The sequence below is a fragment of the Haemaphysalis longicornis genome, unplaced genomic scaffold, assembly GCF_048455015.1.
Source record: "Haemaphysalis longicornis isolate Haplotype H1 unplaced genomic scaffold, Haemaphysalis longicornis Haplotype H1 scaffold_1, whole genome shotgun sequence".
Taxonomy (NCBI): domain Eukaryota; kingdom Metazoa; phylum Arthropoda; class Arachnida; order Ixodida; family Ixodidae; genus Haemaphysalis; species Haemaphysalis longicornis.
In genome coordinates this window covers 53,706,310-53,727,010 of record NW_027526203.1, presented here as the reverse complement: position 1 = coordinate 53,727,010, position 20,701 = coordinate 53,706,310, and the positions used below count along the sequence as shown (strand labels likewise).

The following is a 20,701-nucleotide window of genomic DNA, read 5'->3' as shown; positions in this document are numbered from 1 at the left end:
CTGTCGCTCACGTGAAGACAAATGCTCCATTCGCTCGCTCAAGCGGAAGGTTCTCAGACTCCGATACCCTTCATCGCAGCCCTTACGACCGTTCAGGACAGAACCTCCGACAAGAGTCCCCTGGAGCCAACTGGGTTGTCATTCATTGGGGCAATGGGGGTATGCACGCCCGAACGAACCGATTCCGACCAAGTACCCCAGTCGACTCCACAGCGGAACGCGCAGGTCGGCTCCGGGGAGAGATCTCACCCGGTTCGGGGAAAGGGTGGGGCGAAGGAAAGCGACAAGCTGGTCCCCGTTCCCCAGCGCCCTCGCGCACACGTTCATGGCGAGCAGGTTCGGCCCGTCACATGGGGTCACGGAGAGGTCATGACTCCAGTGACGGGCCAGCTATCCAATGTGGCGGCTTCCAGCTCGCCAAAACATGTGCAGACGAGGCGTAGAGAAACAAGGGTCCCCACACACTAAATTCCCACTTCGCTCCGAGGCCGCAGCACTCGACATAGATGCAGGAGCAGTGGCAGCAAAAGCCGCTTTCTGCTCTTGTGCGGGCACATGGGGCAGAACCAGGTCAGCCTCATTGAACTGGACAGAGTTCGGGGGAGAACCGCGAGCAGAAGCCGCGTGAGCAGCTTTCTGCTGCCAAGCTGGGGCTGTAACGGGATCAGTTCGGTATCTCTACACTGGGTGCCCACCTACACCAGACGATGCCCCCCCCCCCCCCCCCCCCAAACCCCCGGCGGAAAGGGTTGGCGTAACGTTTGCATGAAAACAGGGCTTGGTTCAAACGCTCTTGTGTGTACGTTAAATTTTTGGTGAATTTCAACTGACTTATTTCCTCTTCATTTTTGAATGCGACACATTAGCAGCGGCGTAAGGTGCACCGCAGGTTGGATATTTCGTTTGTTGTGACAATTAGCGTGAAGGCAGGTTATTTGGAGACCGGCTGCAGAGCCATCGCAGGGCGAGCGCTACGCTAAAAACGTATGCTCAGATATCAGTGGCAGGTGCCGTCTGAACACGGGGACATTTTCCAGAATGTGGCCCTCATACTAAATGGTAGCTCGGCAGGCTCGATTACGGAAGGCTCTTTTCACCCGCCTAAATGTTTGTATGGTGAAAATGAATGCGCTAACAAAGACGGAACGGAAGTAAGGAGGACAGAACACAGCGCACACTATCACACTGAGTTTATTATCCACGCGCATATACAAGTCAGCACGTTGGAAACAAACAGGAGAAAAAAGACTAAACAAACATTCACTGTACACGCACGCAGCCACACACCGGTCAATTGTTATCAAGAAATGCAATTTCTCTAGAAGATAAAGATATCGAAGCAACATTTATTCACTCATCGCCCGCAGGTGCAATTTCTCGGGTTTCAACTCATGGCTCCTAGCGATCTCCTCGGTTTTGTTTAAAATAAGGAAACATTTGAAATCATCCCAATGTATAGCGAGATGCCTATTATTAGGATTACAAATATTATTTCTGTGTTCACAGAGCTTTTAATGCATCGACTAGTCTGGTGGTGTATTAATTACACGCGTGATTATAGAAGCCCGACAAATTGAGCGTGCGGGCGATGAGTGCATAAGTTTTGCGCCGATATCTTTACCTTCTAAAGAAAGTTTTTATGGCAATTGACCGGTATGGGGCTGCGTGCGTGTATAGTGAATGCGTGTTTAGTCTTCCTTCTTCTGTGTGTTGTTCACCTGCCGACAGGATGTAGCATATATGCCCGTGTAGGATATATGCCCAGTTTGATTCAGTTTACCAGTCTGCGCGATGTTCTGTTCTGCTTTCTTCCGTCCATCCTTGCTAGCGCATCATCATGTCAAATGACCAGCTAGCCCCCCCCCCCCCTCCTCCCTTCCCCCAGATAGCTTTAAATGTTTGTAGCTACTTTTGGGCATGCTTTGTAGCGAAGCAAGCAAATACCTTCTGCCCTTGCTTGTAAATGGGAAATGAAACGAAATTAGCGTCTCGGGGCCGCGCGGAGCAAAGCGAGAAGAACTGTAAATATTTCTCCGCTCGGTGCACATCTAGACTGATTTATTATTGGCGGTGAGATCTTTGAGTGGCGCCCCCTAGCTCTGACGTCGGCTTAGGGATTCGCGCCGCTGTCGTCTGCTACACTCCGCTTGTGAGGGGCAACAGTGCCTGGGCTAGAAATCGCCCGCTTCGTTGCTGTAGTGCGCTAAAGAGCGTATTTCTAGCGACTCAGTTATTTTGCCAGCTACTGACGCATCTGAATAATTTGAAGCTGTATCCCCCACAAGTTTGCAACACACGAAGAGATAGAGAACAACTTTCTTCAGAGTATCGGTCAGAAGATCATGTGTAGCTCGTCCTTTCTTGCTTATTCGCGAGGATCAGCGATCAGAGCTTCTCGATAAGTATTCAAAATGCGTAGGCTTCCCTGCAGTATTATTGAGATGCTCCTATGAAGACTCAACAGTCTAATACTACGTACCAAGCAGCGGCCTCTACACGCTCATCGCACAGCAGGCTTTCTTCTGTTTCTTTCGTTGTTGTCTTGTATCGGATTAATGTTTCTTGCTTTTTTTTTTCTGCCCAACGCATTAATTTTCCTGTGCCGTCACCAAATTCTTATTAGGAGGTTTCGGGGTGTTTGGGAGCCTCACAAAGGTCGTGTGGATATTTCCTTCATTTTGTATGGCATACATTCCCTTCTTCACAAATTCGCTTTCATTACAGCTGCGTGCAAGAAGGTACATATCCGCAGCGCGCTTTGTTTATTCACATGCAAATACAATGAGAAGGTTTGTGCTACGCCACCGCGATCGCGCCCTAAACAACGTGGTCCACAGTACTCGAAGGCGGCTTTCGTGCTCCGAATTTCTATCGTAATTATATCGTTATCATAACGAACTGACTCTCAACTCGAACAATGATGACATGATTACGGTGTTGAAGGCATGATATACTCGCAAACTAACGTAATAAATAGTATACCTGCATATATTACAAGACTCGAAACCGAAGAAGAATTCCAAGTAGCTCTTTATTGCTTTTCAACCCTTCCAGGCGCGAAGAACAAATCCTATTCTACTCGGGATAGCGTTCTATGATTTGAAGAAAATTATTTTTACTCTCTTGTCCTGGACTGAGGACCCGGCCCACTAACTAGATCGATTTATTTGTTAATCAAAGTTTTCCCCTCCTCCCCTTACTCCTCCTCCTCCTCCTCTTGAGTGCAGTTTTCCTATAACTCATATCCGAATATCGGGAAGATGTGGCTGTGCAAAATATTCCGAAATATCTCTCCAGGACTTAACAAACATATATGTGTTACTATAAATTTAACGAAGACGTGACTCGTTTTGCTCAATAAACCTCCATACTGGTTAGATGACTGGTATAGAATCAGCACGCGCGTATATACACACTGGGTTATTTGGAGGAACTCAACCTACAGTTTTTGCAGTCTATAGTGCATGTCGGCAAACTTTCATGCCTTGACAACGTAAAGTGATGTGACAAAACGCGTTCGAGCGTTCGGCAAGGTTGCAAAAACTGTTTTACCTTACATATGATTACCGAGAATCGTGATGCGTTCTGCCGAAGCCGACAGCCCTGAAGGCCTAGAATTTGTTTTGGTCTTCCATTTTCGCTGTTGTCGGTTATTAGCAGCTGACTGTTCCTTTTTTTCGAATGCTTACATGAGAAGCTGACGCCTAGCTCCGATTCTTCGCGCTCCGCACAGGACCGGCTTCGCAAGGAATGGGGTGGCGCCCGCAATGTTTCTCCCGTAGCGGTATCCAAAACTATACTTTAATTGACACCATGAGCTGCGATTTTAAGCCTATTATTATAATAAAAAGTTACCCACACGCCAATTCTGGTGCGGACAAGCATCAGACGTTGACTGAACGCAAAGAAACAGCAGGGAGAGTGATCCTGAGTGAAGCAGACGACAAATGCGCGAATCCCTAAGCTGACGTCACGGAGGCGCGCTTCGCAGCGCCGCCTGTGTTCGCGCTCACCGCCAATGGGGTTTGATGCCCCGACGCTACACAGGCGATGAGGCGCGTCGTAGTGGAGGGCTTCGGATTAATTTTGACCACCTGGGGATCTTTGACGTGCCCCGAAATCTCGAACACGTGGGCGTTTTTGTCTTTCGCCGCCATCAGAAAAGCTGCCGCCGCGGATGGGAACCAAACCCGCGTCCTTGGGGTCAGCAGACTGGGTAGAACGTCAGGCAGCCTGACCTCGACAAGTGACCAGCCAGTGACAAGCGCAGAATTTTCAAGCGCTCGGAGGACTGGAATCGCGTTTTCACAAAAACAATAAATGAGAGCAGACACAACTATGTAAATTGCTCGCTGGAGGTGCCCTGTAAAAATGTCGCACCTGCCCCATCTTGCATCAAATAAAACACACATTGTTGGTTCGGAGACAATGAAATGCAGCAATGAAATTTCAATAATGCCACCGAACCGCACTTCGCAGGTATTTCCGCCGTCCCCAAGACAAAGAAGAAGCGCTGCCGGGCGGCGTTCAGCCACGCCCAGGTGTTCGAGCTCGAGCGCCGCTTCTCCCACCAGCGCTACCTCTCGGGAGCTGAGAGGGCGGACCTGGCGCATGTGCTTAAGCTCACCGAAACGCAGGTGTGGAATCATCACGTGAGGCTGCCGTTTGACTGCACTGCTAACGTGTTGTTAACGCTCTGTGTTCTCCTATACCTTACTGTTTACGTTACTGTTGGGTAGTGTAAAGCAATTTTAGCACGAAAGTGTTTTATGCCGGAATCAAAAAACCTCACCGAGGTCATATCCGTCTCGGAAATCACATCACCAGAGAAAGTTGCATTGGCGCGGCGGCGCTATGATTCGAGCCCACGATCAGTCTGGCCGCAACGGGAGGTGCGAAACACTCTGCCAACTCAGCCATGAAGTCATCCCCAGATAGCTGTGCAAACGCGCCGTATGTCCTTCCCTCTAACTTCTCTATTCTGATGGTGCTGCCGTCTAGGAGAGGTGAAGCGAAATAGTGTGTCATGACGCTAATGAGCGCCGATAGTTGGCGCCTCTATAGGGCAGCGTATAGCAGCGGAAGCTACTGGGTTTATCCGTCCGCCGCCTTTATTCCCTTATTGATTCCGTGTTCCCCATAATAAAAAACAATCAGGGAAAGAAATCCGCTCCAGCAAAGCTATGGCAGGTTAACAGCCAATAAAAAATAAATGAAAAGGAGCGAAAGCACAAAGGTACTTTTTTATGTAAAAAATGACACCACCTTCCCGCGAGGGAGCCCTCAGTTGATGCAAAGCATCTCGGAGGTTCCGAAACGTTTACGAGATTGGGTATCCAAATAACGAAAAATGACGGAAGTCCGGGCGGCACAGCGTGACTCAACCGAGGCAGCAACTGAGGGAGTGGCGCGCGGACCGGGTTTATTATATAGAGCAGATGGAGTGCAGAGGAGATGAGAGAGGAGACGCGCATGCGCGCTTATCGCGCAGCTTCGGTGATGGGTAGCACGCGCGCTATCGCACAGCTGGTGAGGAGAGGGGGAGAGGTGCGGACGGACGACGGATGGACGACAGAGCCGAGAGCAAGAGATGCTTCGCATTTAAAAACCAATTTGTAGATGAGAAAAAAAAACAGTGACACTTAGCACAAAACCAAACTCTCCACGCTTACCCAAATATCAGGCAGCAAACTAATAGCGAACTGGTGAAGCACCAATGACAAAAGTAAATCAGAATCAGTACAAATAAAACAGACACACTAAGGCAGCCCCGCACACTGCGAAATGAAAAGGTAAACAGCGGACATACTATCTGGCATCACACAGTCCCGAAAAACGGTCTACAACGCTATATAGCTGACACCAGCAAACAAAAAAGTGGCACCTATGACTAGCTTGTCGAAGCATATCTCGCAACGTTTCAAAAGCGAAGAGAAACAGCATGCCACTACACCCTTCACACTGCATAAGAAAAAGACAGACAACAGTCAGTGCACGTTGCGCTTGTACGAGAGAACTCCAGTCCCACACACCGAATCAGAATACGGTAGCTACCACAATGTGCTTAAATCACATTTGGCAGCCCCACACACTGCACACACCATACTAGAAAATTCTATGAATGTGGTATTGCAGCCCCGGGCACTGCAAAGAACAAAAACGAATCACACTAACACGGAAAAAAAATTTAGCACATCACTCGCGGAAAAGTACCTCTTGGCTCGGGGTGCTTGATATCTGTTACACTTCCGGCAGTGCCTTTGCAATCAACTCCACCAGTTCCGTTACAATTTTAACTGCTACACAGTCATTCAATGCTGTCCGTAAATGGGATGGTTCCAGAGCTTGTCTTATTGCGTTGTGGATTCGTCGAATGTACACAACTGTTCATGTACACCCGGCGTCCAAATAAGCCGGGGCATGCGAGCGCGTGGCAAAATGCATCGCCGCGACATCTGACGTTGCACATCTGGTGTCGAGACACCGATGTGCGCATGCGCGTCCAACCACGCTCGCTGGCCTGTCTTTTCACTCGCTTCAAATGGCAACGCTTGTCACATTCAGCGCTTGGCGCCAGGGGCCACTTTCCTTGGGCAACCCATCTTGCTCACACACGCTTCAGCGGCCGAGGGCGAGGGTGAAGATGCGTTGCTCGCTCTGCGCTGCTCTGACAAAGGATATATACGCCTCGAGATTCGCGATCGCTGCGCCGCCTGCCGCCGCTTCTCCGCGGCGTTTGCGGGATTAGCGCTGCGTGGCTGATAGGTGGTCACGCAGTGTTTTGGTTCTCTTTCGCTTCTCTTTGCCTTTCCGCGCACTAAACAACTTGTTATGGTGACGTCTGTAAGCTAACTGCACGTTTAGGGTGCTTAAAAAAACAGCTGCGTCTTGGTAGAGCGCTCGAACGCCAACAAGAGCTACCCGGGGAGGCGGTTCTGCGCGCTTCTTGGCCGCTCTTGCGGTCGTCGGCGACGGCAGCAGCATCTCACCGCTGTCACCTTCGAACACGTCAGCACAAGTGAATTCTATTTATTGTCACCGCGTTTAGACCTGACATTGGCACTATAAGAGGTTGGTTCGTTTTGCAGCGCAGAAAACAAATGCGGCTTTGCTTCGAATATGTACGTCGTAGAAAAATATGTTTCGGGGATGTGATAACCCAATAGCTGACAAAAACTTGTGCCTTTTATTGGAATATAAGCCACGCGAAAATGTTAAGTACACTCAAAGGCTGTGCATTGTCAGATATGTGCCCACTCATGTCTTATAGTAAGAACCAAGGTATATGTTAATGAAACCACGGGAAAATGAATGGTCTGCAAGTCAGGAATAAATAGAATAGTCGTGCGGGAATGAAAAAAAAAAAAAAAAAAACCGAGAGCAGCTTCTGAAATGCTAAAGACGTTTGTTTGAGCAAGGTAGTATTCACCAGACCAACTATATGCGAAATGCACTGATATTTCGCTAGACAATGGGGGGGGGGGGTGAGGAGGAGGACGCTCAACTATCGTTGTTTACAAATGCGGAGCGAAATCAACGAATGGACGTTTTAGTAATCATACACAAGCTGCGTGTTCACTTTTCGTTTGTTTTTCGCCTTCAACGAATGGCTGATCACTCGGCGGACGCATTTTTTGAAGAATACAGGGTAGGCAGTTCACAAGAAATACGAGGTGTCGTTGAAAGAGTTGATTGACTGATTGCAGGGTTTATCGCGCTGACGCAACGGAGACGATGAGGCACGCCGTAGTGGAGGGCTCCGGATTAATTTTGACCACCTGGAGATCCTTAACGTGCGCCCAAATCTCGTACACACGGGCTCGTTGGAAGAGTGTCGTATCTGATAAGGGTCTCTGATTTAGGTTTATGCTACATTCTGCAGTCTCTCTGTGTCATACGACGATGTTTCGAAGAAGAGTTTGGTCGCGGACGCGGATTACTCTATAAGCCCATCTTCGCGCTTCTCGTGGAGGATAAATGTACCAGATGATTCTTTGACAGCGCTCACCTCGGGACAAGACGACCCAGCATTAAATTTGTCGTCGTGTGCTGACTCCGGAGTGTAATTTTGCATTATCCATCGTACATCTTTGGTACAATGTTTGCGAAATTTATGCCGCGTTGGCTTTTTCAGGGTACTGATCAATATCTGATATGTGATATTGGCAAGCGTAACTTGCGTGCTGTCAGGTATGAGTGCTCCGCTGCATTTTGTAGTGCACAAAGTCGATTTACATCATAGTGTGTATGGCCGCAACATGACCATCGGAGGAAACAGCTGCTTACGGAGACACTGCCATTAAATTTCAGGGCAGCAGATTGCAATCAGCTGCATGCAAATGCTCGCTTCGGGACGCCGGCCTGTGACACACGCCCCGCGCTCATATAGATCTTTCTAAGATCGCGTCATAAACGTTTATACTCTCGTGAACACACCAGGCTTGCAAACAGAGTGCCTGCTCCACGTTATTCGGTATTTCGAACGCGGACAAACGGTAAATCGCTGTCTTGAACGAGCCCCAAAAGCAACGGCGACAGGGGGGAGCGGGCCGGGGACTCCCGCGCCTGCTTTCGAAACGGGCCGCTAGGGGGATTTCAGTGGCGCCCCTACAGGCCGCGCTCGAGGCGTATAGAAACGGGGCTGCTATCTTAGTTTTAAATACTGCATTCTTTATTGCAGGAAAGCTGTCTATGGCTAGGATCCAGCAGATTGTCTCCGGTAATGGAGAAATGTAGACAAGAATGTATACAAGATGTAGACAAGAACTGCGTCTTAGGCCGAGTTCAGAGTGTTGTCGCAATTGTCGTATTATCGTTAAGTAATGACGTCATTGGACGTCTCAGCCTACCGAACTGTGTAAAACGCCGTTTTCTTACATCCATAGCGCACGGTACGGCTGTTACGTATTTAGTCTGAACATAGCATTAAGCTAACGCACATCATTGTCCGCTGAACGCCCCCCTCACGTTTTCTCCAAGCGTCGAGCGCCTCGTGCGGGCACAGCATACTACCCCTTCCCTTCCCCCCGCACACTTTCGGAGAGCGCTGGCTCGCGCCACCATGGCGAACCTACTCCCCTCCCAATATCGCGACATTCTCCTCCTTTGCTTTCCTTCACTCGTCGGTCTTCTCATCGTTCGCTCTGCCACGACGACACCGACGCGGCTGAGCCCAGAGAAGGGCGCCAAAGGGCTGTTCCCTAAAATGTCTTCCCAGCAATTCATTTGTGTCAGGAGGTGAAGCAGACATTAGGGGATCGTTGTAAGCTTGATCTTTGTAAGCTGGCTTTCTCACATCGACTGTTGAACAGTGAATCAAGTCAATCTTCGGAGGGAATACCATCACATAAAGTGGCTCTAACGCTTGTTTCATTGAAACTATACCGAAACAAATTATATGACAATTAGCTGCTAAGACGATTCTAACACAAAGCCGGGTTTTATATTTTTCAAAATTACATGGTTCACAGTGAAATTGTAAATATTCTGTAATTCTCGTCCGCTGTCAGTACATATGGGATTCTACGGGAGGGAAACGGACAGCCCTATGTTTGTCCACCGGTAGAATACTCTAGTCAATCAAAACTTCATTCAGTCAATTAACCAGGAACTATGCTGAATCGCAAATTACAAACAAACATGTTTTGCTTCGTGCACCCCTTGAACCCAGTCAAAGCTCACGCTGAGGCTCGGCACCGCAGCTTTGATGGTCATCCTTCTTCACAGAGTGGAAGGGCACTGAACTTTTTGTTAATTTTTTGTCAAACCCAGGACCACCACGCCGAACTCTTCTCCCGTTTCCCCTTTTTTAATTGTTTCAGAACGTGTGCAAGGTGAAGTATCATCTCACCTTCATAAAATAGATTATTTCTCGTTTCAGTTCGTATTCTGTTTGTGTGCTCATTCTTAGTTAACAACCAATTGCATGTTTTACGAAAAAAATATTAGAACTCGTTCCACCGATTATGATTGATATCTACTGAAACAGCGCGCGCGGAGCAGCAGTTAGGACCGTTTTCTCCAATACATGACAATCTCTCTCTGTAGATTGCGTTATAATGACAACAAACTCATTATCCAACGTTTACAACTTCACTACCTAATTACGACAAGTAAACGAAACTCGGCATAGCGGTATAATCGTCATATGAGCATAGTTTCATAGAATTTGTTTTTGGATACATTTAATAACACATGATTTAAAGCCGTTTTGTTTAATCATACTCCCTCTGTAGATTTCCATGCTTCGCTGCGCAACAGGCAGTGTCGGAAGGCCAGCTTACAAAGACCAAGCTTCCGCCGATCATCATAAAGTCGGCTTTACCTGTAAACACAAACGGCTTTGCTGGGAACTCCGGAGGGAGCGTAAAACGATACAAGGACAGGCTGTAGTCAAGCCCAACCCGAGAACAGCGTCGCTGTTAGAAATACCGAAGTGGGAGAGCATATGTGGGACACAATTTTGTCACCGCGACACGGGCAAGATTACTTATCTGTCATAGCAGGGCAGGGCGAGCAACGCATTTTCACTCTCACCCTCGGCCGCTGAAGCGTGTGTGAGCAAGACATCTTGAGCAAAGAAAGTGACCCCTGGCGCCAAGCTCTGAATGTGACCAGCGCTACCGTTTGAAGCGAAGAAAAAGACAGGCTAGCGAGCGTGGTTGGACGCGCCCGTGCACATCGATGTCTCGACACCAGAAGTGCAACGTCAGATGTCGCGGCAATGCATTTTGCCACGCGCTTGCGTGCCCCGGCTTATATTGACGCCGGGTGTACAATCTTGTAAATAGTGAGAAATGAAGGTGCGTCTTATCCACAGAAGCATCGACATGTTGCCGTCAGTTGTAACCTATAAAAATAATGTGGGAACCGCCCATGTCTAGTGATCAACTGAGTTAGCTTTTTTGGTCGAGCGAAGGAGGAGGGAATGTTCAATACATTGGGTATCCATCTTTACAGTTCTGTGTCGGTATTTTCCGTCGATCACCTTCGCGGCTAGGTGACCCTCTTTTGTTAATCGCGATGTCATCATGCGTTTAGACTGTTTACCGTGGGCATCTTCCCCTCTCGTAGCCGCACGTGCCGCCACCATGTCCGCCAGCACGTTACCCCAAACACCGGAGTGCCCCGGTACGTGATAAAGATGAACAGAAACAACATTTGCGAGAGAAAGGATCACTATTTTCAATTGGTGAACTACGGTGGATTGATTAAACGGGTTACCAAGAGCGGTTAGGACAGAGGCTGTCAGTGTAGTTATGAACCGGAGAAGGTGGATTATCAAGTAAAAACCGAAGTAGTTTGTTCAGGGCTAGTGCTTCTACGTCGAACGAAGAGGTTGGGGTAACGAGCCGGTAACGGCGCACTGCTGTAATAGAATCAGGCCCAGACATGATAACAAAGCCAGCACCAGCTGAAGTAGAGGTATGCGATATATCTGCGTAGGCGTGTAGGCCAGGGATCCGTAATCTTTGGTTAGCGTCGGCAGCATTAAGCCTCCCGCTGCTAATTCGAATCAATCTGGCTGGATGAGTGAGAGAGCCAATGGGAAGGTCTACGTCGGAAGGTTCGCAATTAAGTGAATCGAACGTGATGGATTGCCGCTCAGAAAACAGGAGAAACATAAGGACTTGGATGTCTAAGTGTATGCCTAGAGGTAAGGTATTAGCTATTACCTCTGGAGCAGGCGTTCTTGTTGTCGTGAACGCTCCTTTGACCGCAAACAGAGTAGATCTGAGAAGCGAGCGTACTCTTGCCCGAAGCATGGAGTGTTGACTCGTATACCACCACGCAGAAGCGACGTACGAAACGGCCGGCGTCACAATTAAATTTTATTTATTTCTTTACAAAATACTGCAGGCCTTTTTGAGGCGGCCCAAGCAGGAGTGGGGTACAGATACAATATTCTGATACACATTACCATTGCAAGCAAAAAAGTAAAGAATAACTAATAAAAGCAGCGCAAGGGAAAAAAGCAAGGGTATAGTAAAGCCGAGGTTTGGCATACAAGGCATGCATGAAAAACATGAAAAACTGGAAAAAAAGAAGACCATTTATAACGCCATACAACAAGCAACTGAAATGGGGAGAACACAAGACAGCTGAAATTTTACATGTTAAGGAAATTTTTAATTGATCGGGGTACATCATTTGAAAGAAATATTGGGCTGGGGAGGGTATTCCAATCTATTATGGTTCTTAGAAAGAAGGAATGTTTAAACTTCTCTGTAAGTGCAAAAATGGGAGTTAACCTACAGAAATGGTGATGTCGTGTGGGTCTAGTGGTTGAAGGCTGAAGGTAGGAAGAGGAGTCGAGCTTTAAGTCCTGATGCCAGAGATGAAAAAGAAATTTTAGCCTAGCAAGCTTTCTCCGAGATTCTAAGGAGCTAATTCCATTTGCGTTCATTAGTTCGGTAGGAGAATCAGACCTTTTATAACGATTATACGTAAAACGAACTGCAAGTCTGTTAACCTGCTCAAGTTTGTTAATATCTTTTTTATAGAAGGGGTCCCAAACAATACATGCATATTCTAATCTAGACCTAATTAACGAGTTGTAAGCCAACAGTTTAACATGCGGGGGCGAGTATTTGAGCCTCTGTCTGACTAGACCAAGTTTGCGACGAGCAAATGCGCAGACAGCATCGATATGTTTGGACCATGTTAGGTGACCAGTGAGTGTTACGCCCAGGTACTCAAAGCTTTCAGTTTGAGCAATTGGAACGTCATTAATGCGGTATTAGAATTTAGCGGGACATTTTTTGTTGGTAACGCGCATGAACACTGTTTTCTCGAGATTAAGTTTCATGTGCCACTTATCGCACCAGTCAGAAATAGCCCTTATACTGCCATTTAAAACAACCTGGTCATTGTTATTTTTAATTTCTTTGCAAACTAAGCAATCGTCGGCAAAAAATCCAATAGTAACGCTCTCATCAATGCAGGCTGTTATATCAATAATGTAAATTAAAAAAAGCAACGGGCCTAGGACGCTTCCTTGCGGGACGCCAGAATTAACGGGAAGGAAGTCAGAGTAGTGGCCATCTACATCGACGAACTGACGGCGCGTGTTTAAGTAGGACGATATCCATTTAACTAGGTTGGAAGGGAAAAGTTTCAATATCAGACCAGAATGAGAAACCCGATCAAATGTTTTGCTGAAGTCCATAAATATTATATCCGTTTGACCAGATTTATCGAGAGTGGACGCGAGTGTATGAACGGTAGAAATGAGTTGGGTGGTGGTCGAGAAGCCTTTAGGAAAGCCGTGTTGAAACGGAGTTAAAAGATCTTCTAGAAATGTAATCATAAAATTTGCAGTGCAGTGCTCTAACAGCTGTAATAAGCGTATTAGCTGTAACAGCTGTAATAAAATGATGTAATAAGCGAAGATGCTGTCTATTTACAATGGTGTGCATACCACTAAAGCGTATCATGGACACCGCAAGGTTTTTGACGATGGTTCGGAGGTGATTTACGTGAGCGACAAAGGTTAAATTATTGTCGAAAACAATCCCAAGGAGCCTCATCTCAGCCACATATCGTAATGACGTCCCGTAAAGTCTCACTCTGGGTTTTCGGCTCCCTCCTCGTTCCCCTGTCGAAACCAGTAAACAGCAATATTTCGTCGGATTAATCCGAAGTTTGGCGTTGTTGCTCCAAGTGGTAATTCTATCCAAGGCTTGGAGAGCCGCAGTTTTAAGCTGCCTTCGTGTATGTCCATGTATGACAACGATCGTGTCATCCACATATGCCTGAAGGTATACGTTACCAGGCTTCGGAAGAGAGAGTAGATCATGGATATAAGCATTCCATAATAGCGGGCTTAAAGGTGAACCTTGTGGGCTTCCCTTTGTCCCTGCATGGGTAATACTTCCGGAGTGTGAATGAAAAGACATTGTTCGTCCCTCCAAAAAGCAATGCAATAGCCTGTATATATTGCTAGGGTAGCGTTGCGACCGGAAAAAATATAGAAGCCCTGGATGCCAAATTGAGTAAAAAGGGCCGGCAAAGTCCAAACATATGACCGAAGATAAATCTCCTTTATCCCTGCGTTCTTGGAGGGAGCGACGGAGATCCACCAATGCAGTTGTCGTATTCTTCCCCTTAGTAAAACCATACTGGTGAGGATGGAGGAGACCAGATTGATATAGGAAGAAGTATAAACGGGAATTTAGCATCCCCTCCAGCAGCTTCTCCAGCATAGATGTAACAAAAATTGTTTGGTATGAAGAGGGTTTATGTCGTGGCCTTCCATGTTTTAAAAGGAAGAAAAGGAACGTAACCCGGGCAATTTTCCACTGGGACGGGAGGTTTCCAAGCTGAAGGCAGGTGTTAAACAGATTGAGGAAGAATGGGGAAATTTGGGTAATTAACAGCTGAGTCATAAGAGTAGTAATACCGTCAAATCCAGGGGATGAATTAGGTTTCAGGCTTCGGGCGGCTGCTCGTAATTCAGTTTGCGTGAAGTCGACATCTTGGTGCTCCCACTGATATGGTGTGTGGGCAAAAAACGTGTGTAACGCCATTTGAGCCAACGTATCACTCTCCCTCGTATACTCTGATATGAGCGTTTTTAGAAGAAGGTCGTCAGATTGTATGGTGCGAGTTGTAGAACTTCCGTCAGCTTGCGGAAGAGGAGGCAATACTGTTGGAACTGTATAGCGGCGAAATGCGGCTTCAAAGGGACGCCCGAATAAGCTTCTTCTTGTTTCCCATGAACACGCCTGTCTTGCTGCAGTGACCTTCGCTTCTTCTATGTGAATCCTGTAGTCACTGAGGGCTTTGTAATAGGTAAACTTGAGATGTGCTCGTTCAAGCGCATCCTTGCATCACTGAAAATGCCGCCGTAGAGCACATACTCCAGACCTCTCCCTACCAAGGGAATCGCTCTACCACATGTTTCCGCTGTGTTTCTTTGGGACGCTCTCGTACTTCTTTTTGACCCGATCAAATTTTGTATAAAACGTATCAACTGCAGCATCGAGGGCTTCGGGTGTGGCAAAGTTTCACGGATCAATATCCTGAAACCAAGGGTCACTTGTCAAGTGCTCAATCATTTGACGTGTAGCCGCTTTCGTTAGCCGTCTCTTACGAGGAAATTTAACTGACAGAGGGTCACAAACAATTAAGCGATGGTCCAACAAAGAAGGCGTGACATGGACTTTCCAATGATGACCACCTTCCAAAACAGGGCCAAGCACCATCGTCAGGTCAATCCACGACTCTACATACTTCACTTTCACTTTATTTCCTTAAAGACCCCACAGGGGGGTGTTACATACTGATTCAGAAATGGCGGCCTTGACGTCGGATCATTCAGTAGCTGCAGTCCACTGGCATGCAGAAAATGTGCTAACTGCTGCCCACGAGTGTTTAATACGGTACCACCCCACAAGGGGTTTCGGGAATTGAAATTCCCTGCCAGTACCATATTGACACAATTGTAGCACTCGATAAAATTGATTGATTGTAGGGTTTAACGCTCCGACGGAACGCAGGCGATGAGGCGCGCCGTAGTGGAGGGCTCCGGATTAATTTTGACCACCTGGGGATCTTTATCGTGCTCCGAAATCTCCTACACACGGGCGTTTTTTGCTTTTTCGCCTCCATCAGAAAAGCGACCGCCGCGGCCGGGAATCGAACCCACGACCTCGTGCTCAGCAGCGCAACGCCTTAGCCACTGAGCAACCGCGGCGAGTGCTCGATAAAATCATTCAGTAAAGTTAGTATGTGATCTAGTGGAACGGACGGGGCAGCATATGTACCATTCAAAAGCATAATAAATTCCTTGTGCTGTATTTTATTTCAACCACGTAAGGATCCAAATAAACAGGCAAGACATCAAAATTTCGTCGGGGCAATAAAATCTTACAATGGGGCGCCTCCTGATTGAAAAAAGTTGCTGCAATCCACTCTGCGAATGTGGTTGGAAAGCAAAGCTGTAAACGCCACCCACAACGATTACCCATGTGACGTCCCGTAAATTCAGCCACGTCACTCAAGAAACAGTGAAACCAGAGAGAAGTTAAATGCACCAAACCAAACCCTTTATGACTTCAAAGAGATATTCTTGGTAAGGTTAATTCAATGATGATGCATGAACGGTGGTTGGTGGAGTTGTATTGGTGTAGCACATAAGTGGAAACTTTTCTTTTGTAAAATTAAATAAAGCTCAAACCCGGTGTTAGATATCTCCCTCCTCCATCTCTGCCGCCGTGGACGAAGGTGGCGAGATCGGCCGGAGAGACGAAGGAGGAGGACGAAAAGAAAAAGGAGGATTAGGAGAAGGAGAAGGAAGAGCACGAGGAGCAGGAGGAGTTGGAGGAAGTACATCTATACAGATTTCTGAGTGGCCCAGAGTCTGGCCCAGGGGAGTGGTTCTTTCTTCAGTGGAGCCCATATGCAGTCCGCGCCGCCTGTGCTCTGTCCACCAACTGAAGCTGGGTAGGCAGACAGAGGCTGGACAGCAGCATCTCCAATTTCTCTTGTTAGGTAATTGACGGAAAGAGAGGAGGGTGCCAGGGCTACAGTCGCACAGCCCGATTATGTGGCGGATTGTTCCTACTTCTGAGCAATATTTAAATTCAGCGTCGTAGCGATTCGGGTGCATTACCGTAAAGACGCGTCACGTGTGGGAAGGAGCCGGGTTGTATGTGCCGTAGGGTAGTATGTTTTGCTATGGAAAGGTCAGGTTAAGGCAAGGGTAGGGCCTGTCTTTGAAGGCGATAATGCTGGGTTACGTCCCTGAACGAAACAAGCGGGTGAATGTCCTCGTGCAGCTCCATAGTAGGGGGGGGGGGGGGGGGGAGTAAAAGCGCAGGCTTGTTGGTGGGCGTATTCGTTGCCCTCCATGAAAGCGTGAGCGGGTGTCCAGATGAGCATACTGGAACCGTTTGGTGAGTGTATTTGTAGCCCACACAGTGCACGTCGGTGCACCCAACCCAAGTTTTAATTCGGGTAGGCTTGTTGGCAATCGGTTACTACCTTTCGCACCCTTGGTTGAGTGAGAGCCAACGCGATGGCTGCCTCTTCTGCTGCCATGATGTCTTGGGTCTTGAGTGAGGGACACGCAAGGAGGCTGGTTCTGGAGGCAGCCACGATGATGGCGTACTACTGCTGTCGATGTTGGGAGGCGTCTGTGTAAATAACTGCATGATCCCCACAGAGGATGGTGTTGAGTGCTTGCTCCCATGCTTGTCGGTGACCCTCGTCGTGTGGGGGGTTCATATTACCAGAGTCCTTCAATGCTTTACTGGTCACGAAACTGCACCGTAACTCAATGGGAGAGCTTCATATGCTGCATTTGGCCGCCTCGCGGTGGCCCCACCCTCTCACTGAGGTCACTCCTCGGGCGGCGTTGCGCTGGCTCGAACGGCGGAGCCGCGGCGAGTTGTGTTTGTTTTGTGCGGGGAAAAAATGTAACGTGCATATCGCGCTCTTGTGATGCGACTTAAGTAGTGCAACGACGATGCCGAACATGTACCTTGTACAACGATACCACAGAAAATGTTCCGTTGCTCTGTTGACCGAGCGACGGGCAGCTGTGTGAGAAATGGAGGGGTGCCATTCCAAGGCAAGCAACGGGAGATTTCAGCTTCGATTATAAGTGTGCGACAGTGTGTGGAAATGCACTGTGTGTGAGAATGGAAAAAGCAATGTACCCTTTTGAGTGCATCGTGGGCCTAGAATTGTACAAGGTTAACTTAAAGCCGGATTTTTGTCATATCAGTCAGGTTGTAGCGGTGCTTCATTACCTGTTTGCAAACTTGTATTACCTTGCGCTTGCTCGCGTGTAAAAAAGCTTTGGGACGTCCTTGTGCTTTTACTTTTCATATTTCCGCGAATTATCCCTTAGAGTTCGTTTTGTTTGTTTTGTAACCGCGCGTGGCCGATTCCGGTTTCTTATCTGGCGTTTCAACCAGAGCGCCCGTTTGCTTTTTTTGTGGTACGTCTCATCAAGCAATATTGTTTGATATGGAAAGGGTGCCACCTCGTCGCTAACTTGATTTTTTGTTTCTTCGACAATGTTCTCGATCCTATTTCCATGGATCTGGAATTAATAACGTTCCAAGAGTAATGCATGCATAGCAAACGCCGCGCAACTCACTTTATCGACGTTCATCTGTTCACGTCACACTGCGGACTGCTTCTTAGACGTTTGTGTTTCATTCTAGTCTTTTGTAGTGCAGGAGATCGCTAGCTCGCTGCGTTCAGAAAAGCTTTGCGTCGTTCTTGGCTACGTGGCAATAATTGTGTTTCCTCCGTGTGCTGCACATCGCAGCGCGAAAAAATAAATTTTTGTACGCTGGACCACGCTCTTTTGTCTCCCTTCGTAAGATAGAAATTTTTTGTTGCGTGTGATAAAATCAGTTTCATTGTTCTTTTTTCGCTTCCTGTTTTTGCAAGGATTGCAAAGCGTGGAAGCAGAAAGACACATGGAGTAACATATATCTCTTCTTGTTTCGATCCTTCGCGTTTCTGCAGCGTTTTTAGATGTTCTCAAGTATGTACCCACTCATCGAAACGACAATACTATTGGCCTATATCTTTTAGCGTTCTGTGCATTATAGAGCAATCAACGGATTCATTAGGCGTAGTCTGAACGACGCGTACTTGGTTTCTTTCAGTTTTTTGTTGTATTATCGATAGGCCCGCAGCAGTCCGTCACTACACAGCTACCGTATGTGTGGTATTTACAACTTTGCTTTAAGAAAAGAAGCAATATAGATTTAAAAATCCGTAAACACGACGGCGCAGCGCTTGTGCCAGAGCACACAGAAGCCGTTGCCGTTCGCGGCCGAAGTCTACGGTAACTTACTTCGAAAAATAAAACCACATTGAAGGCAGGTGATAAACACAATTACTGGACTATTCATCGCTAACTACTACGAAAAAAAAAAAACACTAAATCAGCGCGCAGACACCAAAAGCAGCGAACGTTTGCACGCCAAGAGCTGGCAAATACGCCGCACGCGCGGCGGCTGGATGACCTTCGTGCGGCGGTGGCGCCTGTAGTGGCGCGCGCGGTCCCTATATGAAGCGAGCGCCGAAGTTTCGTGACCAGTAAAGCAATGAAGGACTCTGATATTACTAAGCAAAGGGAGCATCTTTAGTGCTTGTCGCCAAGAGTGCGGGAGTACATCAAGCGGAGCGACATTCTGTGCTGCCTAGCCAATCTGGTGAACGATGCGGCGACCCACCGCAGTTCTGCTCAGTCGAGGCTTCTGGTTAGAAAGATGCCCCTCTATCAGCTCTTCCACCGTGCTGTGGAGCACCGCGCTAAGCAGATTCTTTGTTGACGCACTCAAGAGAAGACCAATGGCCTGCTCGACCGCCTTTCTAATCATTATATAAAGTATCTTTATGTCCTCCTTTCCGAGAAGAAGACAGGGGGTTGACGTAAGCGATTCTCGAGAGGACAAAAGCTTGAATTAATCGAAAGGTATCGGATTCCTTGAGGCTTTGCTTCTTGGTGGCAACTCACCTGAGCATGTGTGTGATTTGATTGATGCTGTGTTTGAGGCGCTGCAACGACACGTAACTCTTGGTGTTGGCCTGGAGATGTAGGCCCAGGATCTTGATGCTGGGGCTTAGAGGGATGGCCTGGCCATCAAGAAGTATTTGAATGTGTTCTTTGATGTGCCGTTTGGCGGGAGGGCTAACGACAAGGAGCTCTGATTTTAAATGCAGAGCATTTCTTTAACTCACAATGTCACCCGTCCGTTGGCGATCGGCGTCCGCAGCCAGCCAGCACGTGCGCCCATCCCCCGCTCCTCCTCGCTCTCAACAATAGGTGCGGGCGCGCATGCGCGTGCTACGGCGCTGAAAGAGGCGTTGCAACAGCAGGTGCTACCTCCTCTCCCTCTACTGCGCCCGCTAAGGCAGCGGGGAAGCGTCAGCGTCGAGCGGCCGATCCCGAGCGTCGAGAACGAGAGGCCGCCGCCAGTCGTCAGCGTCGACCTGCGGATCCATCGAATCGAGAGCGAGACACGGCTTCGAAACGTCAGCAGCGAGCGGCGGACCCCGCGTTACGAGAACGAGATGCGGCGGTCGGTTCTGTTGACGTAGTCCACGACGTACGCCGCGCACGCGTAGTGTTCGAGGATGATCTGCAGGTCCATGTTGTAGTCGAGAACCCTTCCGATCCACGGGTTGAACGCGTTCACGCGCTTCTCGGCGGGGGTCCTCGCGTGAAGCACGCACGGACGCGACGCGCCAGCCCGCAGAATCTCCGAGTACTCCTCCCCGGACCGCACGTCGAAGGCGCGCAGGAACTCGTCCAAGCTCGCAAACTCCCCGTGCTCCAACGCCTCGTGCATTTCGTCGTACTTGGCCTTCAAGCGCCGTCGACGCACCCGTACGACAACAACTACAACTACCACCGCCAACTACCACAACCTACGCCACGCGACCACCCCCAATGCTCTGCATTTATTCGTGTCCCTCGCGCGGGGGCATGCGACGGAGGTTTTTTTTTTACGTGAACACTGGAGGCCGCAGGCTTTTGCACATTGGCGTACTAGAAGTGAGATGTCATGCGTTGGTGCGAGCTTCTTTTAATTTATGTAACTCCTAGCATGCGCACAAGGCGCGCACAGGGCCACTAGACATGCCGTGGACGGAGCGCACAGCGGCGCGTCAGGTCGCGTGACGCTATCACGTGGCATTCATCGAGAATGCAGGGGGTAAACCTGTAGAT

The 20,701-nt window shown here is 48.4% G+C and overlaps 1 protein-coding gene across 1 annotated transcript in view; it reads left to right on the top strand.

Moving 5' to 3' along the window:
• The window catches only part of LOC144170435 (homeobox protein Nkx-3.2-like), a 63,336-nt gene that overhangs the window by 24,404 nt on the left and 18,231 nt on the right, over positions 1–20,701 (top strand). Inside the window, exon 2 of the mRNA XM_077700271.1 lies at positions 4,480–4,637. Within this exon, the coding sequence (XP_077556397.1) occupies positions 4,480–4,637 (158 nt within the window). The remainder of the gene's footprint in view (positions 1–4,479; positions 4,638–20,701) is intronic.